This window comes from Rhinopithecus roxellana, chromosome 2, assembly GCF_007565055.1.
Source record: "Rhinopithecus roxellana isolate Shanxi Qingling chromosome 2, ASM756505v1, whole genome shotgun sequence".
NCBI classification, from domain to species: Eukaryota; Metazoa; Chordata; class Mammalia; order Primates; family Cercopithecidae; genus Rhinopithecus; species Rhinopithecus roxellana.
Genome location: NC_044550.1, coordinates 128865486 through 128888313, shown reverse-complemented (window position 1 = coordinate 128888313; position 22828 = coordinate 128865486). Strand labels below are relative to the sequence as shown.

Below are 22828 nucleotides of genomic sequence, written 5' to 3'. Positions count from 1 at the left end.
TAATGAATATATATATAGGCCCTTAAGTTGATTTACTTAATCTTGTTGAACCCGTGAGTAGGCATCCAGTTCTGTCAACATACTTTTAGCAAATGCCAATTGTTCACGGTTGTATCCTCAAGTAATTCCCTTATAATGAGTTTCTTGTCATATAAAATATTTCAACAGTTGTTCCTTTTTGGTAATAATTAGCCTTATTAATAATCTTTCCTTTATCATTTTAATCTTTCCTTTATCATTTTAACCAAACAGTGTTTAAAGTGTTCATAACATCTGGCTGGGTGCAGTGGCTCATGCCTATAATCCCAGCACTTTGGGAGGTCGAGGTGGGTGGATCACCTGAGGTCAGGAGTTCTAGACCACCCTGATGTGAAACACCATCTCTACTAAAAACACAAAAAACAAATTAGCTGGACATAGTGGTGGGCACTACTCAGCTGTAATCTCAGCTACTACGGAAGCTGTGGCAGGAGAATTGCTTGAACCCTGCAGGTAGAGGTTGCAGTGAGCCTAGATCACACCATTGCACTCCAGCCTGGGCAACAGGAGTGAAATTCTGTCTCAAAAAAATAATAATAAATAAAAATAAAGTGTTCATAACATCTGTTTATCCTAAGAAGTCCTCTGAAACATTGACATTTTTAAGAAAACACTGACTTGGATAACAACTTTCTTTTAAAAAGGCAGCTTCATTACTCTTAAGCTTTATGTATTGAAAGCAATTTGGCAGAATAAAGAGAAAGATAATATTTGAGAGGCACTGTAGTTAATGCTTTTAAAGTATATTTTGGGGGGAGAGAAAGAGAGAGAGAGAATAAACTTAAAGGACATGTCTTTAAAAGCCTGAACTCACTGGACAACTTGTTTTCAAGTATCTCTGGAAGCTGACCAACTCCCAACACAGTTGATTGTCTACAATGCATTTTTTTAAGCGCAAGTATTATAACTCAATAAAACTAAATGCTTTCAACCTGTATCATGATGAGCTATAAAAATGCTAAGAGATACTAGCCCAAAGTAGAGTATTTTTTCTTCTAATACTGCCTCATTCTTTTCTACATTTCTGTGTTTATTGTGCTATGGTTAAAAGTACAGGTTCTACAGCCTGACCACTTGAGTTTAAATCCCATCTGTACCACTTGCCCTGAAACTTTGGACAAAGTCTCAACTGCCGTAAAAGGAAGGAAAAATAAAACACCTGTTCATGGGGCTGGCTGTGGTGAGACAGCCAAATAAAAATGGCTCCCCGGCAGAACCTCCGACTGGTCTGGCACTGGGAGGAGCGCACAATGGGGTGAAGCCTCAGAAGGTTCACACCGTTTGCAGAGGGGAGGAGCCTGGCCTCTCCTGTTCTGGGGTGGTATCTGGGACTCAATTTGTGAGGCGGGAAACTGGCTAGCAGGAGTCCCACTTTGCTGAGAGTCCCTGTTTCCCTTTTTTTTCCTTTTCGCCCAATAAATTCCAGTTTTCTCACCGTTCAAAGTGTCTGTCAGCCTAATCTTTCATAACTGTGTAACAAGAACCCAGCTTTTAGCTGAACTAAGGAGAAGTCCTACAACATTAGGATCAAATCAGCCAATACCTATATAAACACTTCGAATGGCTCTTGGCACTAAGTTCTTCGTAACTGTTAGTCATTACTACACATTGATGGTAATCACAATAAAATTGTCTTCTTTAGAGCTACTACGGTACTTTCAGATAAATATCAATTTCATTTTACTATAAGTGGATCCCAGTGTCACAAAATGGCTAATTTTCAGAAGTGAATCACTTAACCCAAATTTGGAGTGAGAAAATTATGGCTTTTTCATGCTAAATTATTAATAGAAAGTCACTTTGTATTAAGATAGTCTGGCTCAAAAGTGTTTCAGCTATATAGCCAAAAAAACAATTTAATGATATTTAAGAAATACTATATAATTCTAATAATAATAAAAGTCAAACTTTACTGATTCCTTGTAATGAAGAGATTGGGCACTGTGGTAGGGAGAATAATGCTCCCCCAGAGATGACACATCCCAATACCTAGAACCTGTGAATATTCTGCTTTATATAGTTTATGTGGTAAAAGGGATGTTGCAGATGTGATTAAAGTAAGAATTTTGAGATGAAGAGACTATCCTGGATTATTCAGGTGAGCCCAGTATAATCACAAGGGTCTTTATAAGTAGAAGAGGGAGATAAGAGAGTATGTGTCAGGGTCACGAACTGTGAGAAAAACTCAACGGACCATTGCTTGTTTTGAAGATGGAAGGAGCCACAAGCCAAGGAATACAGGAAGCCTTAGAAGCTAGAGAAAGCAAGAAAATAGATTGTCCTTTAGAGTCTGCAGAAGAAACACCTAAATTTTGCCCAGTGAGACCTATTTTGAACTTCTTAACTCTAAGATAATAAATTTGTGCTATCTTTTTAAGCTACCAAGTTTGTGGTAATTTGTTACAGGAGCAATAGGAAATTAATACAAGCACCTTGCTAAGTTCCCTCACTATAGGCATCAACTGAGTTTACCTTCCAATAATCCTATCAAACAGATAATATAATTAATCATTTTGACAGTTTTAGAGAGATGGAAACTGAAGTTTATGAGAGTGAATTAACTTGCCCAATATTTGAGTTGGGACATGACAAATAGACATATACATATACCCACACACACTTTTCATTTTGGACAAAACATACAGGTTTTAAAAATCAATCATTGTGTGCTTGCAGAATTTATCTTCCTATGATGTGATTTTAAAATTAATTTCTTAGCTTTGTATCTTTAGCCATGTGAAAGACATTTACTTTGCACTTTCTATGTGCCAAGAATTTCATACTTACTCTGCTGAGAACACAACATTTAGTAAGAGGTCTTTACTATCAAGATGTTTATAGATTAGTTGAGGGAGACAGGCATGCAGTCTAAAAAATGTTAATATAAACTATGGTACAAGTGCTTTGAGAATGATATGCACAGGACAATGTGATAGCAAAAAGTAGAGAGATTGTCCTCATTCCATTTGAAAAAGTCAGGAAAGCCTGTTTAGAGAAGAGTATCCTAAATGTGAATCTTAAAAGCTGATTAGGGATTTTCTAGGTTTAAGCAAAGTATTTGTAGGGAGGAGGGTGGCGTGGCAATAGGGAGTGAAATATTTTCTTGATAAAACAAAGGGAAAAACATACGAAAAGGCCCAGAAGCAAGTAATTTAAAAATATGGCTAGCACACAGGAGCCTGGTAAGAGAAAAGGCTGGAAAAGGAAGAGACACCAGACAGGATAGGTCTTGGACAAGGCTTGGAATTTACCTTGTGATAGAAAATTTTAGAAATATCTTAAATAGGGTGAAACATATTAGAATGATCAGTTTGGCAGCAGGGTGACGTTTAAAAGTTTAGAGGTTAGTTATAAGGTTATTGTAATACTCCAAGTGAGAAAAGAGTAAAGCCTTAGCCAATGCCAAAACCCTAAGGACAAAGGGAACATTGGGAGAAAGCTCCAAAGATGCAAAATCATATGAACATGAGAGAAAGGTCCCTTTGAGGTCTCTGATTTGAATGATGTAGTAAACAAACGTATCCCCAACTGAGTTGGTGTGATATCGTTAGTGCTGTTCATCAAATATTTCCAATTCTCTCTCCTTCTACCGGGGCACAAGCTGAGCACTGCATTCTCTGGCCTCTTGAGTGAGCCTTTGCTTCAAGTTCAAGGCTATAAGCAAAACTAAAAAGTGTTGCTTCTAGGCAGAAGCATTTAATTGCTGATGTAAGAGCCTTCAGAGCTCTGGCACAATCACCACAAAGGTTCAAGATGGTGGCTAGTTCATCAATTTGGCCCCTGAAAGACCTCGATGAGCACAGGCCCCCTGCCATCTTGCAAAGGACATGTAGTATTGTAATAAATTAACTGTGGTTTGTAAATCACCAGTATTGGGGGATTTGTTGTTGTTACATGACAGAGTCTAGCTAATCTTGACTACAACAATAGATAATAGAGTATGAAAAATAGATTTGTAGGAGCTTGTTGTTGTTGTTGTTACACTTTATTGAATATAAAGGGCCTGTGAAACATTCAATGGGGAGGAAAAAAAGCCCAAATTTGAAGGAATCTGATGATTTCCTACAGATGCCTCACCAGACTCCCCAACAATGCTGTCCCTCCTTTGTGTTCCCAGAGCACGCACTGGTTATATCGTAGCACATATGCACTCAAGTGGAACTGTCTGTCCCATGCATCTATACATCAATCCCCAAGCAGAACACCTAGCACCAGTGTAGGGCTCCATACATATTTGTTGAACGTATGAATGATGAATGAACTAATGGAAATGGCTGACCTTGCCAAGAGGGGTATCAGTGTAAAGTGAGAAGAGAGCTGAGGACAGACACCTGCCATGTAATGGACGGCTAGAGAAAGGTTAGCATAAGGAAACTGAGAAACAGCAGCCAGAGAGACTGAAGGACAATCAGAGGTGACAATAGGAAGGCATAGTTGAAGAGCATAATGAGATGAATGTAGTAGTCAACACTAAGGAAGATCATATGTGCATAGCACATCTGGGGAGAAGAAAGCATTGCTGGCACCAACTAACAGTGAACATTCTTACCATGAACTGATGTACACAGACACAGAGAGAAACACGGGTTCTTCATTTCAAAGTCTTGCTCAAATACATGTTGGTTTCCAATGAAGCACATTGGATAAAAAGACACTGGTGGGCTTGCTAAGTATAGATATAGGAGTATGAAAAGAAGTGAAAGAGAGGATCAGAATGGGACTGATAGAGGTATAGGAATCATCTGGGGTGGTTCTTGTTAGAATGCAAATTCAGCAGGTTTGGAGTGGGGACTGAGATTCTGGATTCTGCATTTTACACAAATTTCCAAGTGATGCTGATGCCGCTATTCCATGGGCCACACTTGAGAGCAAGGCTTTAGACTACCATTTCAAAAAGCTTTAGACATAATATATAACCTTGGGCCTCAGTAGTTAAAGAAAAAAAATTCTCATGCTTGAGGATCCTCTGTTGGTGAATTTACAACAGAAAGCCAGATTTATTCAAAGAATTTGAAGTCTTAAGTAACGTGGAGTCAGGTCATGAAAGATCATAGATAATCTTAAATTTTGGGTGTGAAGAAATAAGAATTTGGGAGATTTTCTATTTTTAAGTGATACTGAGAATACATTTTAAGTTAGGAAGTTAAGATTCTTTTACCTCCAAATTCTTGTAAAAGCCACAAACTGCTGAGAAATTTGCTAAGAGAAAACTGTATTTAAGTTCGATGATCTCCAGCTCATCTAGCATTTTCAAGGAGAAAGGTCATTTCTAAAGAGAAATATTTTTATTGAATTCAAGAAAAATGAACAGTTTATTAAACTTCCTATATCTACATACCACTATAATTTTTCTTTTTTCCTCATTTCATTAAAAAATTAAGAAGCCATACATACATTTTTCCATCATATTAAGAAAACTAGAAATGTAATTTTAAGCTATTTTTCATAAGCTTATGGCTAAAATAAATTTATTTTAGATATATATGGATGAATGAAATGACCAGATGAATATTTAAAACCAAGTCTTCAACAGGCTGAGAAAGAAAGTCAGAAGCATTCTAATGAGAGTTTTTGGAATAAAACTTGGGTGAATAAATAGAGGTGAAGAATAGTTTGAAAAAACTAATTCAGACTATACCCCATACATTTATAGGACTCCCTGCCACATACTCAGCTGTAACCCTTTTTCCATACAGCTGCCAATGACACCTTCTAAAGCTAACACCCTTTCTCCATACAGCTGCCAATGACACCTTTTGGAAGTCCCAACCAAGATAATCATTTCCAAGATCTTGAAAGAGCCTTTTTTCCCCCCGATGTTTTCTTCTAGGAGTTTTATGGTTTCCAGTTTTATGTTTTAGTCTTTAATCCATTTTGACTTGATTTTGGTATGATGGTATAAGATAAGGGTCCAATTTCATCCTTTTGGATGTGGATATGCAATTTTCCTAACACCATTTGTCGAAGAGACTATTCTTTCCCCCTCGTATACTCTTCACACCTTTGTTGAAGATCCGATGATCATATATATGTGGATTTATTTCTGGGCTCTATATTCTGTTCCATTGGTCTATATATCTGTTTCTATTCTGGTGCTATGCTGCTTTGATTACTGTAGCCTTGTAATATAGTTAGAAATCAGCACATTTGACGCCTCTGTCTTTGTCCTTTCTGCTCAAAATCGCTTTGGGTATTTGGGATCTTTCGTGGCTCCACATGAATTTTAGGATTGTTTCATCTGAAAAATGCCACTGGGATTTAGCTAGGGAATGCATTGAATCTATAGATCACTCTGGGTAGTATGGACATTTTAACAATATTAATTCCTTCAGTCAGTGAACATTAAATGTCTTTTCATTTATTTCTGTCTGATTTAATTTCTTTTATCAGTTTTTTATGGTGTTCAGTGTAAAAGTATTTCCCTTCCTTGGTTAGGTTTATTCCTAAGTACTTATTCTTGTTAATCCTATTAACAAAGATTTCTTAGACATGACATCAAAAGCACTGGCAACAAAGAAAAAAAAAAGACAAGCCGTGTTACATCCAACTGAAAACTTCTGCACAGCAAAACAGAGGTTGAGTAGACGTAAAAGCTGAGAGAAATTATTTGTAAACCACATATTTGATCAAGAGTTAATATTCAAAATATATAAAAATAAGAAACTCACAAATCAATAGCAAAAAAGAAAAGGTAGCCTGATTTTTTTAACAGGCAAAGGATCTGAATAGACATTTCTCCAAAGAAGACACATACTCATAGCCAGTAAGTATATGAGATGGTGCTTAACATCACTAGTCATTAGCGAAATGCAAATCAAAATGATAAAGAGATGTCACATCATGGTTGTTATGATGGCTATTATCAAAAACAAAAGATAACAAATTAGTAGGAATGTAGATTGGTGCAGCCACTATGGAAAACAGAATGGAAGGTCCTTCAAAAAAAATTAAAAATAGAACTATTGTATGATCCAGCAATCCCTCTTCTGGGTATACATCCAAAGAATTGAAATCAGGATCTCCTATCTGCACTCCCATGTTCTGTGCAGCATTATTCACAATAACCAAGACATGGAAGCAGCCTAAATGTCCACTGACAGATGAATAAATTTTAAAAATGTGGCATACACACAATGGTATATCATTTGGCTTTAAACAAGAAGACAATCTTATCATCTGTGGCAACATGGATGAACCTGGGGGACATTATGCTAACGACAAATACTACATGTTCACACTTATATGAGAAATCTAAAATAGACTCATAGAAGCAGAAAGTAGAATCGCGATTGCCAGAGGGGAAGAGGAAATGAGGTGATATCCAAGGGTATAAAGTTTCAGTAATGCAAGATAAGTAAGTTCTAGAGATGACTATACAGCATAGTGACTATGGTTAATACTTCTTTGTGTACTTAAACATTTGTTAAGAGGGTAGATCTTATGCAAAATGTTCTAATCATGGAAAAAAATAATAAAGATGTGAGGAAAGTTTTGGAGGTGATGGATATGTTTATTGCAGAAATTGTGGTGATGGTTTCACAGGTATATACTTGTTTCCAAACTCATCAGGTTGTGATACATTAAGTATGTGCAGCTTTTTTTATGTCAGTTATACCTCATTACAATGGTTTAATGAATGAATAAATAAACACATAAATAAATAAATAAATGCTACAACCAGACCCTGTCACTCTCTTATATCAACATCCTCATTGTGGATTTCATGTTCAAAGTACTACTTACTCCCTAGGGAATCCTCCCTCGTCTCAGCCCAGGTTCTGTTCCTGTCATAAGTTCTCTTAGCACCTTGTCTCTTCCCACATAGCAGGAACTTCTGTTGTAATTAATTAATAAAGTGATCATTTGTTTAATGCCTTCCTCTCTCACTGTGGAGTCCCTGAGGGTAGACTTTATTCACTGCTGTGCCCAATACCTATAGCACACTGTGTTGCATATAGCAGACACTCAATACATATTTGTTAAAGGAACGAACAGTATTACATCATAGCTAATTTTGTTTCTTTTAAATGTTTCTCAACATATCAAAATAATTTTACTTTAAATGTTGCAAGATGTATATTTATAATATGTTATGATGTAATAATATATAATATAATTATAATATATAATATTGTGAATTTATAATATATTAAGTAATATATACATATGCATATGTACACATATGTACACACACACATATCCCACGTTTTCTTTCTCTTTTTTTTTTTTTTTTGAGACAGAGTCTCACTCTGTCACCCAGGTTGGAGTGCAGTGACACGATCTCAGCTCACTGCCAGCTCCGCCTCCCAGGTTCACACCATTCTCCTGCCCCAGCCTACTGAGTAGCTGGGACTACAGGCGCCCGCCACCACGTCCGGTTAATTTTTTGTATTTTTTTTTTTTTCAGTAGAGATGGGGTTTCACCATGTTAGCCAGGATGGTCTTGATCTCCTGACCTCATGATCCACCCGCCTCAGCCTCCCAAAGTGCTGGGATTACAGGAGTGAGCCACCGCGCCCAGCCCCAACGTTTTCTTTATCCACCTTGGAACCACCACAATTCTCAGAATCCATGTCTTTGTTATTGTGAATAGTGCTGCCATGAGTGTGTGTCTTTTTGGTGGAATTATTTATTTTCTTTTGGATATATCCCCAGTTATGAGACTGCTGGGTCAAATGGTAGTTCTATTTTAAGTTATTTGAGAAATCTCAAAAGTTTTTTCCACAGTGACTGAAGTAATTTACATTTCCACCAACAGCATATAAATGTTCCCTTTTCTCAACAGCATCTGTTGTTTTTTGACTTTTTCATAATAGCCATTCTGACTGGTGTGAGGATGGTATCTCACTGTGGTTTTGATTTGTATTTCTCTGATTATTAGTGATGTTGAGCATTTTTTCATGTTTGTTGGACACTTGTATGCTTATTTTGAGAAGCATCTGTTCATGTATTTTGCCCACTTTATAATGAGGTTATTTGTTTTCTGCGTCTGGAATTCCTAAAAGAATGATTTTGAAGATGCATGGGAAAACCCCCACTTCCTAAAGTTTGCCTACATATAAACAAAATAGCATTTAGGAGCAGTTACATAAGTGATACAAAATTCCGCTCTTGGTATATACCCAGGAGAAATGAAAATGTATTTCCCCACAAAAACATACACGTAAGTATTCATAGAAGGATTATTGATAATAGCCAAAAGGTGGGAATAACCCAAATGTCTATCAATTGACAAATGGATAAATAAACTATGGTATATCCATACAATGAAATATTGTTTAGCCATTAAAAGGAATAAAGTATTAATATGTGCTACAATGTGAGTAAACCTTAAAAACATATGCTAACGGAAAGAAACCAGTCACAAAATACCACATATGGTAATAAAAAATGTCTAGAATAGAGACATCTATAGTGAAAGAAAACAGATTAGTGGCTGCTTGGGGCTAGGGGAGAGGAGATGGGGAGAGATTGGGTAGTAGCTAAAGGGTACAGAGTTTTGTCTTGAGATGACAAAAATGTCCTAAAACAGACTGCAGTGATGGTTACATTTATCTATGAATATACTCAAAACTACTGAATTGTAGACTTTAAATGGTTGGATCGAATGGTATATTATATTAATAAGAATAAATTATTATTAATTAACTAATAATTAATAAAATTAAAAAGAATAACCCATTTAAAGCAAAGCATTCCTCCTTTGCCCTCTGCTCAGAGGCCTCTAAGCACAGATGTATTTAAATGTACTTACATTTTATATTAGCATTAGATCCTGAGAATGAAAGGAAGTGTTCCTCAAAGCGTGTGAGCCAATGAACAGTGTCATGACAAACAGACTTTTTAAAATGACAGTGGTATAGCTGAGGAAGCTCTTACCAGACAGATCTGTCCAGAGATAACAACTATAAACTCTGGACAAAACACAAAAAGACAACTACTGAAGGGCACTGGAGAGGCAGGAGAAGCAGGCCAGGTCTGTAGGGGTGCTGACTCTTAGAAGAAGAGAGTGGCAGAGATGAGTTTCAGGACGGTTTACTGTCTTAGCCTGAGTGCAGACCACAGGTGACACCACAGAGCAAGAAGTGACTAAAACTCCCACAGAAAACCCTCAGTCTTCCTGGGCTGGGGCACTCATTCTGTCTTCCTCTTACTTGGTCACCCTCTGACCTCTGGCATCTGTGAAAGCCAGCATTTCTGGGTTCCTTTCCTTCTCTAGTCTTCCTGTATCTCTTTTTCCCTCCTGTTTGCCCCTTAAACACTAGCGTCCTCCAGAGCATTGCCCTCAGCTTCCAATTGATGCATTTTCTCTTCAGAGTTCATCGACTCACGCTGCTTCAACTGCCACTGAGACTGCCGCATGCATGGCAGACCTCCCTTCTCAATCTCCCCGCTGGATCCCCTAGCTTCAGTCCTATGCCAATGACTTGGAAGTTAAATTTTAAAGTCAGTGCTGCTCTGTCACAGAAGCCAAACATCATATTTGGTCACGATTTCTCTTGAAATTCCTTAGGAAAGCAACATGTTGGATTTCTCATTTTTCTTCATTTCTTGACCTGCTTTCACTGTTGAATTCAACTATGATTCCATTGTACTTGGTTGTCCCATAAGAATCTCTAATACACAAATCAACCTTCCAGTCTTTCTTTCATCTGCCTGTATCAGGTTCCTGCACCTTTACTTCCTATGTTAACGGGTAGCATCAAAACTAACCTGGTTAGACACAGGAGGCAGAGCAAGAGGCCTGATAGAAGTCTATAGCACTTGTCCCTCACCCCAAAGGAACACCAAATTTTAACAATTAACTACACACAAAAGTCACTAACACAAGAACCAAAAATCAGGTGAGCAATCACAGTACCTGCTTTTAACTTCATATCACTGAAGAAGACATTAAAGAGACCAAGACGGATAGTTTTGAATGCCGACACCATCCTCTCCCATCCCCCAGCAGTAGCCATGCAGCTTGGAGAATGTGGGCACTTGTGAGAGGCAGAGTGCAGTGATTATGAGGCTTTGCATTGAACTCAGTGCTGCCCTGTCACAGCAGAAAGCAGAGGCAACACTTGGATAGGTCCTGGCCAAAGGGTAATTGCCCATCACAGTGGTGAGCTTGAGTTCCAGCAAGCCTCACCACTGCAGGCTGGAGTGCTCTGGGACTTTAAGTGAACCTGAGCGACAGCCTAGGCCACAAGGACTGTAATTCCTAGGCAAGCCCTAGTGCTGAGCTGGGTTCAGAGCCGATGGACTGGGAGACACGTGACCTACAGAGACACAAGCTGGGGTGGCTAAGGGAGTGCTTGTGCCACCTCTCCTTCATCCTCCAGCAGTGGGTGTGTGGCACGGAGAAATCGGTGTGCTTGGTAAAGGGAGAGCACAGCAACTGGGGGACTTTACATTGAACTCAGTGCTTGTCTGTCACAGCAGAGACCTGGTAGGATTCAGCACTTGCTGACCAAAGAGCCCCATGGCCCTGAATATCCAACAGCAATACCCAGGTTGTATGCGGTGAGCCTTGGGCTCTGAGATGTGCTGGCTTCAGATGTGACCTTGCACATTCCTAACTGTGGTGGCTATGGTGAAAGACTCTTTCTATTTGAGAAAAGCAGGGGGAAAAGTAAAGGGGACTCTATCTGGCACCTTAGATGCCTGGTTGGCCTCGGTGGGGTAGAGGACCAACCAGGCTCTTGGGGTCCCTGAGTCTAGGCTTAGGCTCTTGGTTAGTTAGCATTTCTGGACCTGCCCTGGGCCAGAGAGGAGTCCACTGTCCTGAAGAGTGAGTCCCAGGCCTGGAAGCATGCATCATAAACCGACTGAAGGGCCTTTAAGTGAAACATCAGTGGTGGCCTGGCAAAAGCCCCCATGGGTTGGTGGTGGTGGTGGCCACAGGGAGAGGCTCCTTGGCCAATGGAAATGGGAGGGAAGAGTGGGAAGGGCTTTGTCTCATGGTTTGAGTACCAGCTTAGCTGCAGTAGAATAGAACACCAGCTGAAGTTCTAAGGTTTTTCACTTCAATCCATGGTTCCAAGACAGCATCTCTGGACCCACCTGGGGCCTGGGGAAGCTCACTGCCCTGAAGGGAGGGACATAAACCTGGCTGGCTTTGCCACCTGCTGATTGTAGACTCTAAGGCTTTGAGTGAACTTAGATGGTAGCCAAGTAGTGGTTATAGCAGGCCTTGGGTGAGACTCAGTGCTGTGCTGGCTTCAAGTCTGAACCAGCACAGTCCCAGTGGTAGCGGCCAGGGGTATGTTTGTGTTCCTGCCCCTAGTTCCAGCAGGCTCAGCACAGGGAGAGAGAGAGAGACTCTGTTTGTTTGGGAGAAGGTAAGGGAAGAGAATGAGAGTCTCAGCCTGGCAATTCAGAGAATTCTTTCAGACTTTATCCAGCACCCCCAAGGCAGTGCCTTTCTCTATAAGTCTTCAAGAATTGCAGCATTGTAGGGGCTCAGGCCCAAGTCCCTTAGAAGACCCAAAACACCTTCCCAAGAAGAATGGACACAAATGGGCCCAGATTTCAAATTAATTTAACCAAAGTAGTAAAAGATCTTTATAATGAAAACTAAAAACTGATGAAAAAAAATTGAAGAGGACACCAAAAACATGGAAAGATACTTGATGTTCATGGATTGGAAGAATCAATATTGTTAACATTTCCATAGTACTCAAAGCAATCTGCAGATTCCATGCAATCTCTATCCAAATCCCAAAGACATTCTTCATAGAAATAGAAAAAACACTTCTGAAATTTATATGGAACCACAAACGACCCAGTATAGCCACAGCTATCCTATGCAAAAAGAATGAAACTGGGGGAATCACATTTCCTGACTTCAAATAATACTACAGAGCTATAGTCACCAAAATAGCATGATACTGGCATACAAACAGACACACAGACTGATGGAACAGAATAGAGAACCCAGAAACAAATTCACACACCTATAGAGACCTCATTTTCTATAAAGATGCCAAGAACACACAGGGGGGAAAGGATAGTCTCTTCAATAAATGGTGCTTTAAAAACTGGATATCCACATACAGAAGAATAAAACTAGACCCCTATCTCTCACTGTATTCAAAAATCAAATCAAAATGGATAAAAGACTTAAATATAAGACTTCAAACTATGAAGGTGCTAAAAGAAAACATTGGGGAAACTCTTCAGGACATTAGTCTGAGCAAAAATTTCTTGAGTCATACCACACAAGCACAGGCAACCAAAGCAAAAATGAATAGCTGGGATCACATCAAGTTAAAAAGCTCCTGCACAGCAATGGAAACAATCAACAAAGTGAAGAGACAACACACATAATGGGAGAAAATATTTTCAAACTACCCACCTGATGAGAGATTCATAATCAAAATTTACAAGGAGCTCAAACGACTTTATTTTAAAAAGTTGAATAATCCAACTTAAAAATGGGCAAAAGATTTGAACAGACATTTCTCAAAATAAGGCATACAAACGGCAAACAGGCATATGAAAAGGGGTTCAATATTACTGACCATCAGAGAAATGCAAATCAAAACTACAATGAGATATCGCCTCACCCCAGTTAAAATGGTTTATATCCAAAAGACAGGCAATAATAACAAATGCTGGTGAGGATACGGAGAAAAGGGAACCCTCGTACACTGTTGATGGGAATGTAAATTAGTACAATCCCTATAAAGAACAGTTTGGAGTTTCCTCAAAGAAACTAAAATTGAGCTATCATAGAATCCAGCAATTCCACTGCTGGGTATATGCCCAAAAGAAAGGAAATCTGTGCATCAAAGAGACATCTGCATTCCCATGTTTTTTGCAGCACTGATCACACTGGTCAATATTTGGAAGCAACCTAAATGTCCATCAACAGATGATTGGCTAAAGAAAATATGGTGCATATACACAATGGAGTACTATGCAGCCATAAAAAGGATGAGATACTGTCATTTTGCTACAAAATGAATGGAACTGGAGGTTATTATGTTAAGTGAAATAAGTCAGACATAGAAAGACAAACTTCATATGTTCTCACTTATTTTAGGGGCTAAAAATCAAAACAGTTGAACCCAAGGAGACAGAGAATACATGGATGGTTATCAGAGGCTGAGGCTGTGAAGGATGGTAGGGGGTGGGGAGACGAGTGGGGGTTGTTAATGGGTAAAAATATATATATAGTTAGAAAGAATTAATAAGATATCATTTGATTGCACAACAGGTTGACTATAGTAAATAGAAGTTTAATTGTACATTTAAAAACAATAGAGTATAATTGGATTATAAAAATATAATAGATTTTTGGGAGGCTGAGATGGGCGGATCACAAGGTCAGGAGATTGAGACCATCCTGGCTAACACAGTGAAACCCTGTCTCTACTAAAAATACAAAAAAATAGCCAGGCGTGGTGGCGGGCGCCTGTAGTCCCAGCTACTCAGGAGGCTGAGGCAGGAGAATGGCGTGAACCCAGGAGGCAGAGCTTGCAGTGAGCCGAGATTGTGCCACTGCACTCCAGCCTGGACAACAGAGCAAGACTCCATGTCAAAAAAATAATAATAATAGAGTATAATTGGATTGTAAAAAATAATAGAGTATAATTGGATTATAAACTAGATTATAATTGGATTATTGTCACATTAAAGTATAAATGCTTGAGGGGATGGAGAGCCCATTTGTCATGATGTGGTTATTGCTTATTACATGCCTATAGGAAATTATGTAACATACCTCATAAATATACACACCCACTATGTACCCACAAACAGTGTTTTTAGAAACCTGGTTACCCAAACCAGAAATCCAGGAGTCAGCCTTGACTCCTCTCTCCCTCATATCAAAATCCAGTTTTGATTTATATTGATTTTAATGCATCCAACACCTTATTTCAAACCCTTATCACCTTTTACTTAGACCAGAGTCAGAGTCCCGAACTGGTCTCCCTGCCTTCATTTCTTTCTGCCTTCAGTACTCTGTAGTATATCCAGTTCTATTGCCTTTTGCAAATGCAAAATAATCAGAGTTCTCCTTTCTTGGAAAGATCCTCCAGTGGTAATCCACCACCCATAGCAGTGTTTTGTAATCATTTTTATAGCAGATCAATGTTATTTTCAAACAAATATCATATAAAAGCCTAATATCTATAAATAGACATGAGCTGTATTTTACTGTGATTAACTTACTTTGTAAGATCTAAGTGTGTAAGTTCTATAAACCAGTAAGAAAATAATAAGGAGGGCTGGGCGCGGTGGCTCAAGACTGTAATCCCAGCACTTTGGGAGGCCGAGACGGGCGGACCACGAGGTCAGGAGATCGAGACCATCCTGGCTAACACGGTGAAACCCCGTCTCTACTAAAAAATACAAAAAACTAGCCGGGCGAGGTGGCGGGCACCTGTAGTCCCAGCTACTCGGGAGGCTGAGGCAGGAGAATGGCGTAAACCCGGGAGGCGGAGCTTGCAGTGAGCCGAGATCGCGCCACTGCACTCCAGCCTGGGCGACAGAGCAAGACTCCGTCTCAAAAAAAAAAAAAAAAAAAAAAAGAAGAAGAAAAAGAAAAAGAAAATAATAAGGAGGTTTGGCAAAATTTAAAAATTCAAAATCAATGGCAATGCAATTAGATCAGCATCGTCTTGATATTTATTTCTCTATTTTATTTGATTGCACATATTTTTAAAAATCCTGATTCATATCATTAGGTAGCTACCAGTGATAATAGTTTATTGCTTTTTCCAAAAAGTTCACCTTTCAAACTTAAAGTATCATTCATTTAGAAAAAGATAGCAAGATGTAAATATTAATGAGTTAACCTGTCAGCACATATTACTTGGTTTCTGGGTTTTACTTGGTTAAAAATGTGGTATGCAATATTTAGTTTGAGTGTGTATTTAAGATCTGGGCTTTTTTTAATGAAAGTCAAAGCAAACATTTGTGCAATCCTTAAGTCTCCTCCTTAGAACCTTGTTACCATGGAATAGAGTTTGAAAACCAGTGATCTAAATGCTAAACCCCAAATCCTTTAGTATTTAGTATGAAAATGTAAGATCCTGTTTCATTCGGACTTTATCAGTCTAGCTGCATTTCCCACCACTGCCAAATTTTCGCCCAGTTTTCTAAATCTATGTTCATCTTTCAAGGGGTTATACTTTTGTACTAGTTATTTTCTCTGCCAAATGTGACTCCGGAACTACTGTCTTCTAACCCAAATTTCTATTAACTTAATTTCAAAGTTAAAACATTAACTCTCCATGATGCTTTCTTTGAATGTGCCAACAGGACCTTGTATACACTTCTATCTTAAACATGTGTTGCCTTGTGTGATAATCATCACTTCCTCTCAACTGTGAGCTCCTAAGAAAGGACTAATTTAACCATCCTGGAGTTCTCAGGAACTTTCAAAGTGCCTGCAACCTAATAATCATTCCTTAAATGTTTTACATTCATAAACTCATTCATTAATATTAATAATAATAACCAGTAGAGTGGTTACAGTAGCTGAAACTGCAGATTTGCAGAACGTTGTGAACAGATAATCCTCTCATTGACTGACACTTTAGGTTAAATAAGTACTAAGTAGAAATCACTCTTCTAAATCATGCTAATTTTCACTTTAACTTCATTTTTCTTTAATAATGGCCTCACCCACCAACATAGGAAAGCAGGATCACCAGCAAGAGAATGAGAGCACAGATACATGGAATCAGGACCAGCAATAGGAACCGGAGGAGGTTAGCAGTCACCAGCTTCTGAGAGCAGCCATTGCCCATGTTATTGTCATCAGCTCTCAAGACCTAAAGTAAAAGAGGAAAGCGTAACATGGTTTTAGTTTTACAATACAAGGTATGAAATTTTAGGTTACAGCTATCCATTTAGAACAGCACCATTCCAAAAAGATTTTACTATTTGTGCTTTAGGGTATGAAATGAGCTTAGTCACCAAATCATGCCAATAAATGAACAGATAACTGTACATCTACATTCAGGGAAGAGCAAACTATCTATTTCCGAAACATTTTTCAGAAGTATATGGGCTCTTAACAATATCCCATTTTGCTTTTTTAAAATATATTTGTCAATTTGGTATAATTCCAAAGGGCTATGAATTAACATGGCAAAACCTCACCCTGGACCAAAGCTACAACAGAAGTGAAGACTGCCTAATACAGTGATACAAAATTGGTAAGTGGGTGTAGACAGAATATTATCCAGACTTCATTCTTTTGTCTCATTAGTCTAAACAAAATGTGAATGAATCTGGATAAAATAAGTATTTGGTCATTAATAATTCAGCCAGGCTTGCTGTTACTGACCATGCATTTAGTGACAAGTTGAAATATAAGGAGGAGCCTGCCCTGATTGCCAATTAAACGCTAACAACTTTGAGGACATCCTTGGCTGTCCATGCTGCCCCATCCCTTGTGAGAGGATGTCAAAGTGCAAAAATGATGGTTCAGATAAAGTTCTTGTCTTCAAATGCTTCAAATTTTGCTTAGTTCAATCTCTTGCCAGAAATGATATCTGGAAATTCATTTATTACAAATGGCTAGCTTCAAGCAGTGACTTCAAAAAAACATCTGAGATGGTACTAAAAGGGCTTTGAATCACTACAAGAAACTCTCTGGGTCTCCTTAATGAAGGCATTTCTCATGACTCTCTCTGGACTTCTAACTCTGCATTTTCTCCTCTGACAGTTTCAGAACTTGAACTGTAACCTCTGTGTAACTATCTCCTGAATCTCTCTTGCATTCTAAACTCCTTTCAGAGTTACACTACATACTTCTAATGCCTGGTGGGTAGTAGCCTCTCTTCTTAACAAGTCCAAAACTAAGATGAGCCTTCTCTCTCTCTATCTTCAAACTAGTTCTTCTCCTGACTTTCATATTTGTGTTTACAGAAATTCCTCCCTTCCAATATGGAGAGTGGAGTCCAAAGACTCCCCATTTCATTACCCCTATGCCATACATCAACAGGTTTTGTTGGTTCTTCCTCTGTAATAAATACCAAACTTTTTTTTTTTTAAATGAATGACCTTTGAGAAAGAGCCTTATAATAATCAAGAAATTATTCTAACAGAATGGTCCTGTAATATTCTCAGGACTTCCTGACCAGTATTTGATTATTTCCCATAGATGCAAAGACAATTTTGATGGCTTCTTCTGAATTGCAAGGCTTATGTAATTCCCATTTCTGCTTTACTCCCTCTATCTGGGAATACAGGTTCACTAACCCATATTGCAAGCAGTGTTCACTACATAATATGATGACAGCTTCTGTAATTTTAAGAATTCTCCATGAGAGACATTATTTGAAATAACTAATGTTGTTAACTTGAGAAGAGCTTCATTTCCTAGGTTAATGTCTTACTGATCCATTTCCTCTGTACCTGGATTAAGCTACCAGCCAACGTGTTATCATTTACAGTTAATTTACAATTGATCTTCCAGAAGACATAGCACTGGTGCAATATAATATGAGATCTGCAATAGCACATTGACTACAACACCATTATTGGATAGGCAGTGCCCTTTCAGGCTTATATACAACACTTGTCTACAAAAAAAATCAATCAATAAACAGAAGTGTGGGACCACAGGTCAACAAAGTTAATGGCAGAAACAAGTTGATACTTGTTTATTTTACTTAGTTACTGAACACCTACTAATTATAATAATAATGAAGGATATGACAATGACTTCAAACCATTGTCTCTCAAAAGCTCACAGTCTTGTAGGAGAGATGATATGTACATGAATAACATAACTATATTGCAAGATAGCAAATGATAAGCACCATGACTCTTACAGCTAAAGTGACATAAGAATTCAAAAGATAGAAATATAATTTTCTGGAAGATCACATAAGATATTGTACAGAGAACAACCCTGAATCAGCCATAATTCTGAGAAAAGTACCCCTGAAAAAGTCTGTTACGAGTTAAAAAAAAAAGTTGCAAAGTGTATACAGAGAGGTAAGAAATTATGAAATGTATTTAACTTCTACAACAATGAAGAAGCTTCCTCGCTAAGGTGATCACAAAAGCATTATAGGGATAACCTTGAGTGACGAATTCACAATGGCTCATTGCCATCTGGACTGCTAGAGCCAGATACATCTCATTTAGCATTTATAAGTAAAGAGTCACCGGAGAAAATGCTAGAGGCCCATTTTAATATCTCATCTAAGTATATATCAAGTACTGGACCTCCAAAAACGATACTCATGATTAGACTAAACATTTTCTTCAGTGACAAGATAATTGATTTTTTTGTTTGTTTGATTTTTGAGATGGAGTCTCATTCTGTCACCCAGACTGGAGTGCAATGGCACAATCTTGGCTCACTGCAACCTCCGCCTCCCAGGTTCATGCAATTCTCCTGCCTCAGCCTCCTGAGTAGCTGGGATTACAGGTGCACACCACCACATCTGGCTAATTTTTTGTGTATTTTTAGTAGAGACAGGGTTTCACTATGTTAACCAGACTGGTCTCGAACTCCTAACCTCGTGATCCGCCCGCCTCAGCCTCCCAAAGTCCTGGGATTAGGGCGTGAGCCACCATGCCCGGCCAGATAATTGACTGCTTTTTTCAAAGGGAGAGGAGGAAGAAATATGCAGGAGAAATTCAATACTTCAGCACTTTCTTCTTGAATAACTTGCATAACTTTCCTCTTGCACTCATGGCCACTTAGGACTGTTGCAAATGCTACATTATGCACAGGCCCTTCGAGGTTCCTCTGAATACAAGGCAACTCTCAGACTTCTCTGTTGAGTAAATGCCAGGTGAAATAAACAACCAGAATCATCCTTAAGCTTTGTTTCCATGGTCTCTAAACAATCCTTTCTCCAAATGGAATCCCTCTTCCACAAGCACCTTCCTCAGCCTTGAAATCAAGTTGAGCACAGGCACAGCATTCCATGGCAAGGGTAGGGAATGATGCATCTGATTGGACCTGCACATATTTGTAAAGCATGTCATTCTTATGTGTTTTTTGTTGTTGTTGTTTTTATTTTTGGTTTTGGTTTTGGTTTTTTTTTTTTTTTTTTTTTTTTTTTTTTTGTTGTTGTTTTTATTTTTGGTTTTGGTTTTGGTTTTTTTTTTTTTTTTTTTTTTTTTTTTTTTTTTTTTTTTTTTTTGGTGTTTTGTTTTGTTTTGAGACAGGGTCTCACTCAGGCTGGAGTGCAGTAGCACAATCTCGGCTCACTGCAACCTCTGCCTCCTGGGCTCAAGAGATTCTCCTGCCTCAGTCTCCTGAGTGACTGGGACAACAAGTGTGCACCATCCATCACACCCAGCTAATTTTTTTGTAGAGACAGGATTTCGCCATGTTCCTCTGGCTGATCTCAAACTTCTGGGCTTAAGCAATCCACCCACCTTAGCCTTCCAAATGTTCTTATATTTTACTAATCTTGTTAGTGAAATCTCGTTTCTTGTATCTTAAGAACTACATTTATTTTAAAAGCATAACTCAAACTGGCACAATGTACCATTTTACCACAATTGTATGCCATCTTGGTATCATTTGAGAGGTCAAAATTTCAGATAGCCATCAAGCACTTTCTTCCTCTGGCTTCTCTTTCTCCTGCCTCTCTGGTCATTCCTTCTATTTTTGAAGGCTCAATTCTCACATTCACTCACTCCCCAGGCAATGTCATCCACACATTTATCTCCAATTAGTAGCCCTCCATAGGTGACTTGTATCTTTAAATAACAATCATAGATCTTTCCTCTGATCTCCAGACCATTATATGCAACTGACCACTTGACATCTCCTCATTGGAGGTTGTAAAAGTAACTAAAACTCAACAAGTCTGGAACCAAATAAACAATTTTAATCCCCATATCTGGTATTCTTCCAGGGTTTGCAATCTCAAAAAAGGTAATTGCACAACTATCATGTGTCAGGTATTGTTTGGGCACTTGGGATATATTAATATGCAAAACAAAACTCTGTAGTCTCATAGATGCTACATTATAGTAAAAATAAACATGTCTCACCTGAAATACTGCAAACACTTCCTCCTATCTGGTTTACCTATATTTATCCATGCATTCCCTAACCTGTTCTCCACACTATAGCCAGAGTAAGAAAGAGGCTGTATTATCTTTGCATGATGAGAAAAGACAATGTGAAAAATGACCCCAAAGCTGAACTAATTCAAGATTGCAGAGCCTGGAACCAGAGCTGATCATGAGAGCCATGCACCCAGAGGTTCTGGGGAGGGCTTTGGATTTACACAGGGTATACAAAGTTTTGAGTCCATTTTATCAAGTTTGCAAAGGTCAACGAGATCATAGTTGACATTTCAAGTACATAAGTCTTTACCCTTTTTTACCTTCAGGCAGCATTTGATTTTGTCAACACATGGTGCATTCTTGAGGGCACATCCACAGCTGCAAACGGCAGAGAATATTTGAGAGCTTGTGTGGAGGTTCTAGTGGGGGAGTGCACCTACTTGAATACCCCTGACCAAAGATGGGTCCTCACCTGTCAGGGATGGTCATCCTCTTTGACAGAGCACACAGCTTCAGGGAAGATGCACATGGAGTGGTGAGGGGGGAAGGGGACAGCTGCCTAGCCAGGCAGATCAGCCAATTCAACCCTGGTGATCAATGGGGTGACAGATGTCACAGCCAGATTTCCCTTTCATCCAGCAGAGATTATTTGAATCTTCTGTCTGAGGGGTTGACAGGAGCTACATTCCTGACTAGGGGTTTTAGGTGGGTTTGTCCAGATAATTCTTGAAGGTAGGAATAGCTGCCAACAACCAGGTTACTCTAAAGCAGGAGTTCAGCCCAGAAGAAACCAAGTGAGAATTATTTTCTTTTCTTTTCTTTCCTTTCCTTTTTTTTTTTTTTTTTTTTTTTTTTTTTTTTTTTTTTGAGATGGAGTCTTGTTCTGTTGCCCAGGCTGGAGCACAGTGGGCATCTTGGTTCACTATAAGCTCCACCTCCCGGGTTCACACCATTCTCCTGCCTCAGCCTCCCAAGTAGCTGGGACTACAGGCGTCCACCACCACACCTGGCTAATTTTTTTGTATTTTTAGTAGAGACAAGTTTCACCATGTTAGCCAGGATGGTCTTGATCTCCTGACCTCGTGATCTGCCCGTCTCAGCCTCCCAAAGTGCTAAGATTACAGGCTTGAACCACTGTGCCCAGCCAAGAATTATTTTCTAATTGGTTGGATTATCTTTTGTGATAAATTTTACATCTTAAATATATAGAACAGGTATCAGAAAACAAGTCCATGGACCAAACTCAGCGCACCTAATATTTTTGTACATACAGCTTTGTTGGATACAGCCATATTCATTTGTTTATATTCTGTCTATACTGCTCTCCTGCTACTATAACAACATTGAGTATTTGCAACAGAGATCATATGGTACTCAAAGCCTGAAATCTTTACTATCTGGTCCTTTATAGAAAAAGTAGGTGAGCCCCTGATGTAGTGTATCAGTGTATATCTGCATACATGTGTATTTTTAAATTTGTATGTTTAATTTGATAATCAAACTAAAATATAAATTCTTTTAAGAAAATTGTATCTTAATCTCTTCATCAGGGCTTTTAACGAAATATGATATAACTGTACTGGGGGTAAACTGGCAGACAAACTGACTCTTGTTGTAGTACAAAGTTACTTCAGAAAAGGTTGAAAGATAAAAATAATCTTCAGGGGGGTGCGACCAAGATGGCTGAATAGGAACAGCTCCAGCCTCCAGTTCCCAGTGTAAGCAACACAGAAGACGGGTGATTTCTGCATTTTCAACTGAGGTACTGGGTTCATCTCACTGGGTGGTGTCAGACAGT

General features: G+C 38.7%; 1 protein-coding gene across 4 annotated transcripts in view; it reads right to left on the bottom strand.

The window, feature by feature from the left end:
• Nucleotides 1-22828, bottom strand: part of CORIN (corin, serine peptidase) — a 272512-nt gene that overhangs the window by 207579 nt on the left and 42105 nt on the right. For 3 of the 4 annotated variants that reach the window (XM_030919664.1, XM_030919673.1, XM_030919682.1), the window contains exon 2: nt 16667-16811. The exons of the other annotated variant lie outside the window; for it this stretch is intronic. In XM_030919664.1, the coding sequence (XP_030775524.1) occupies nt 16667-16811 (145 nt within the window). The remainder of the gene's footprint in view (nt 1-16666; nt 16812-22828) is intronic. 4 annotated transcript variants of the gene reach the window in all.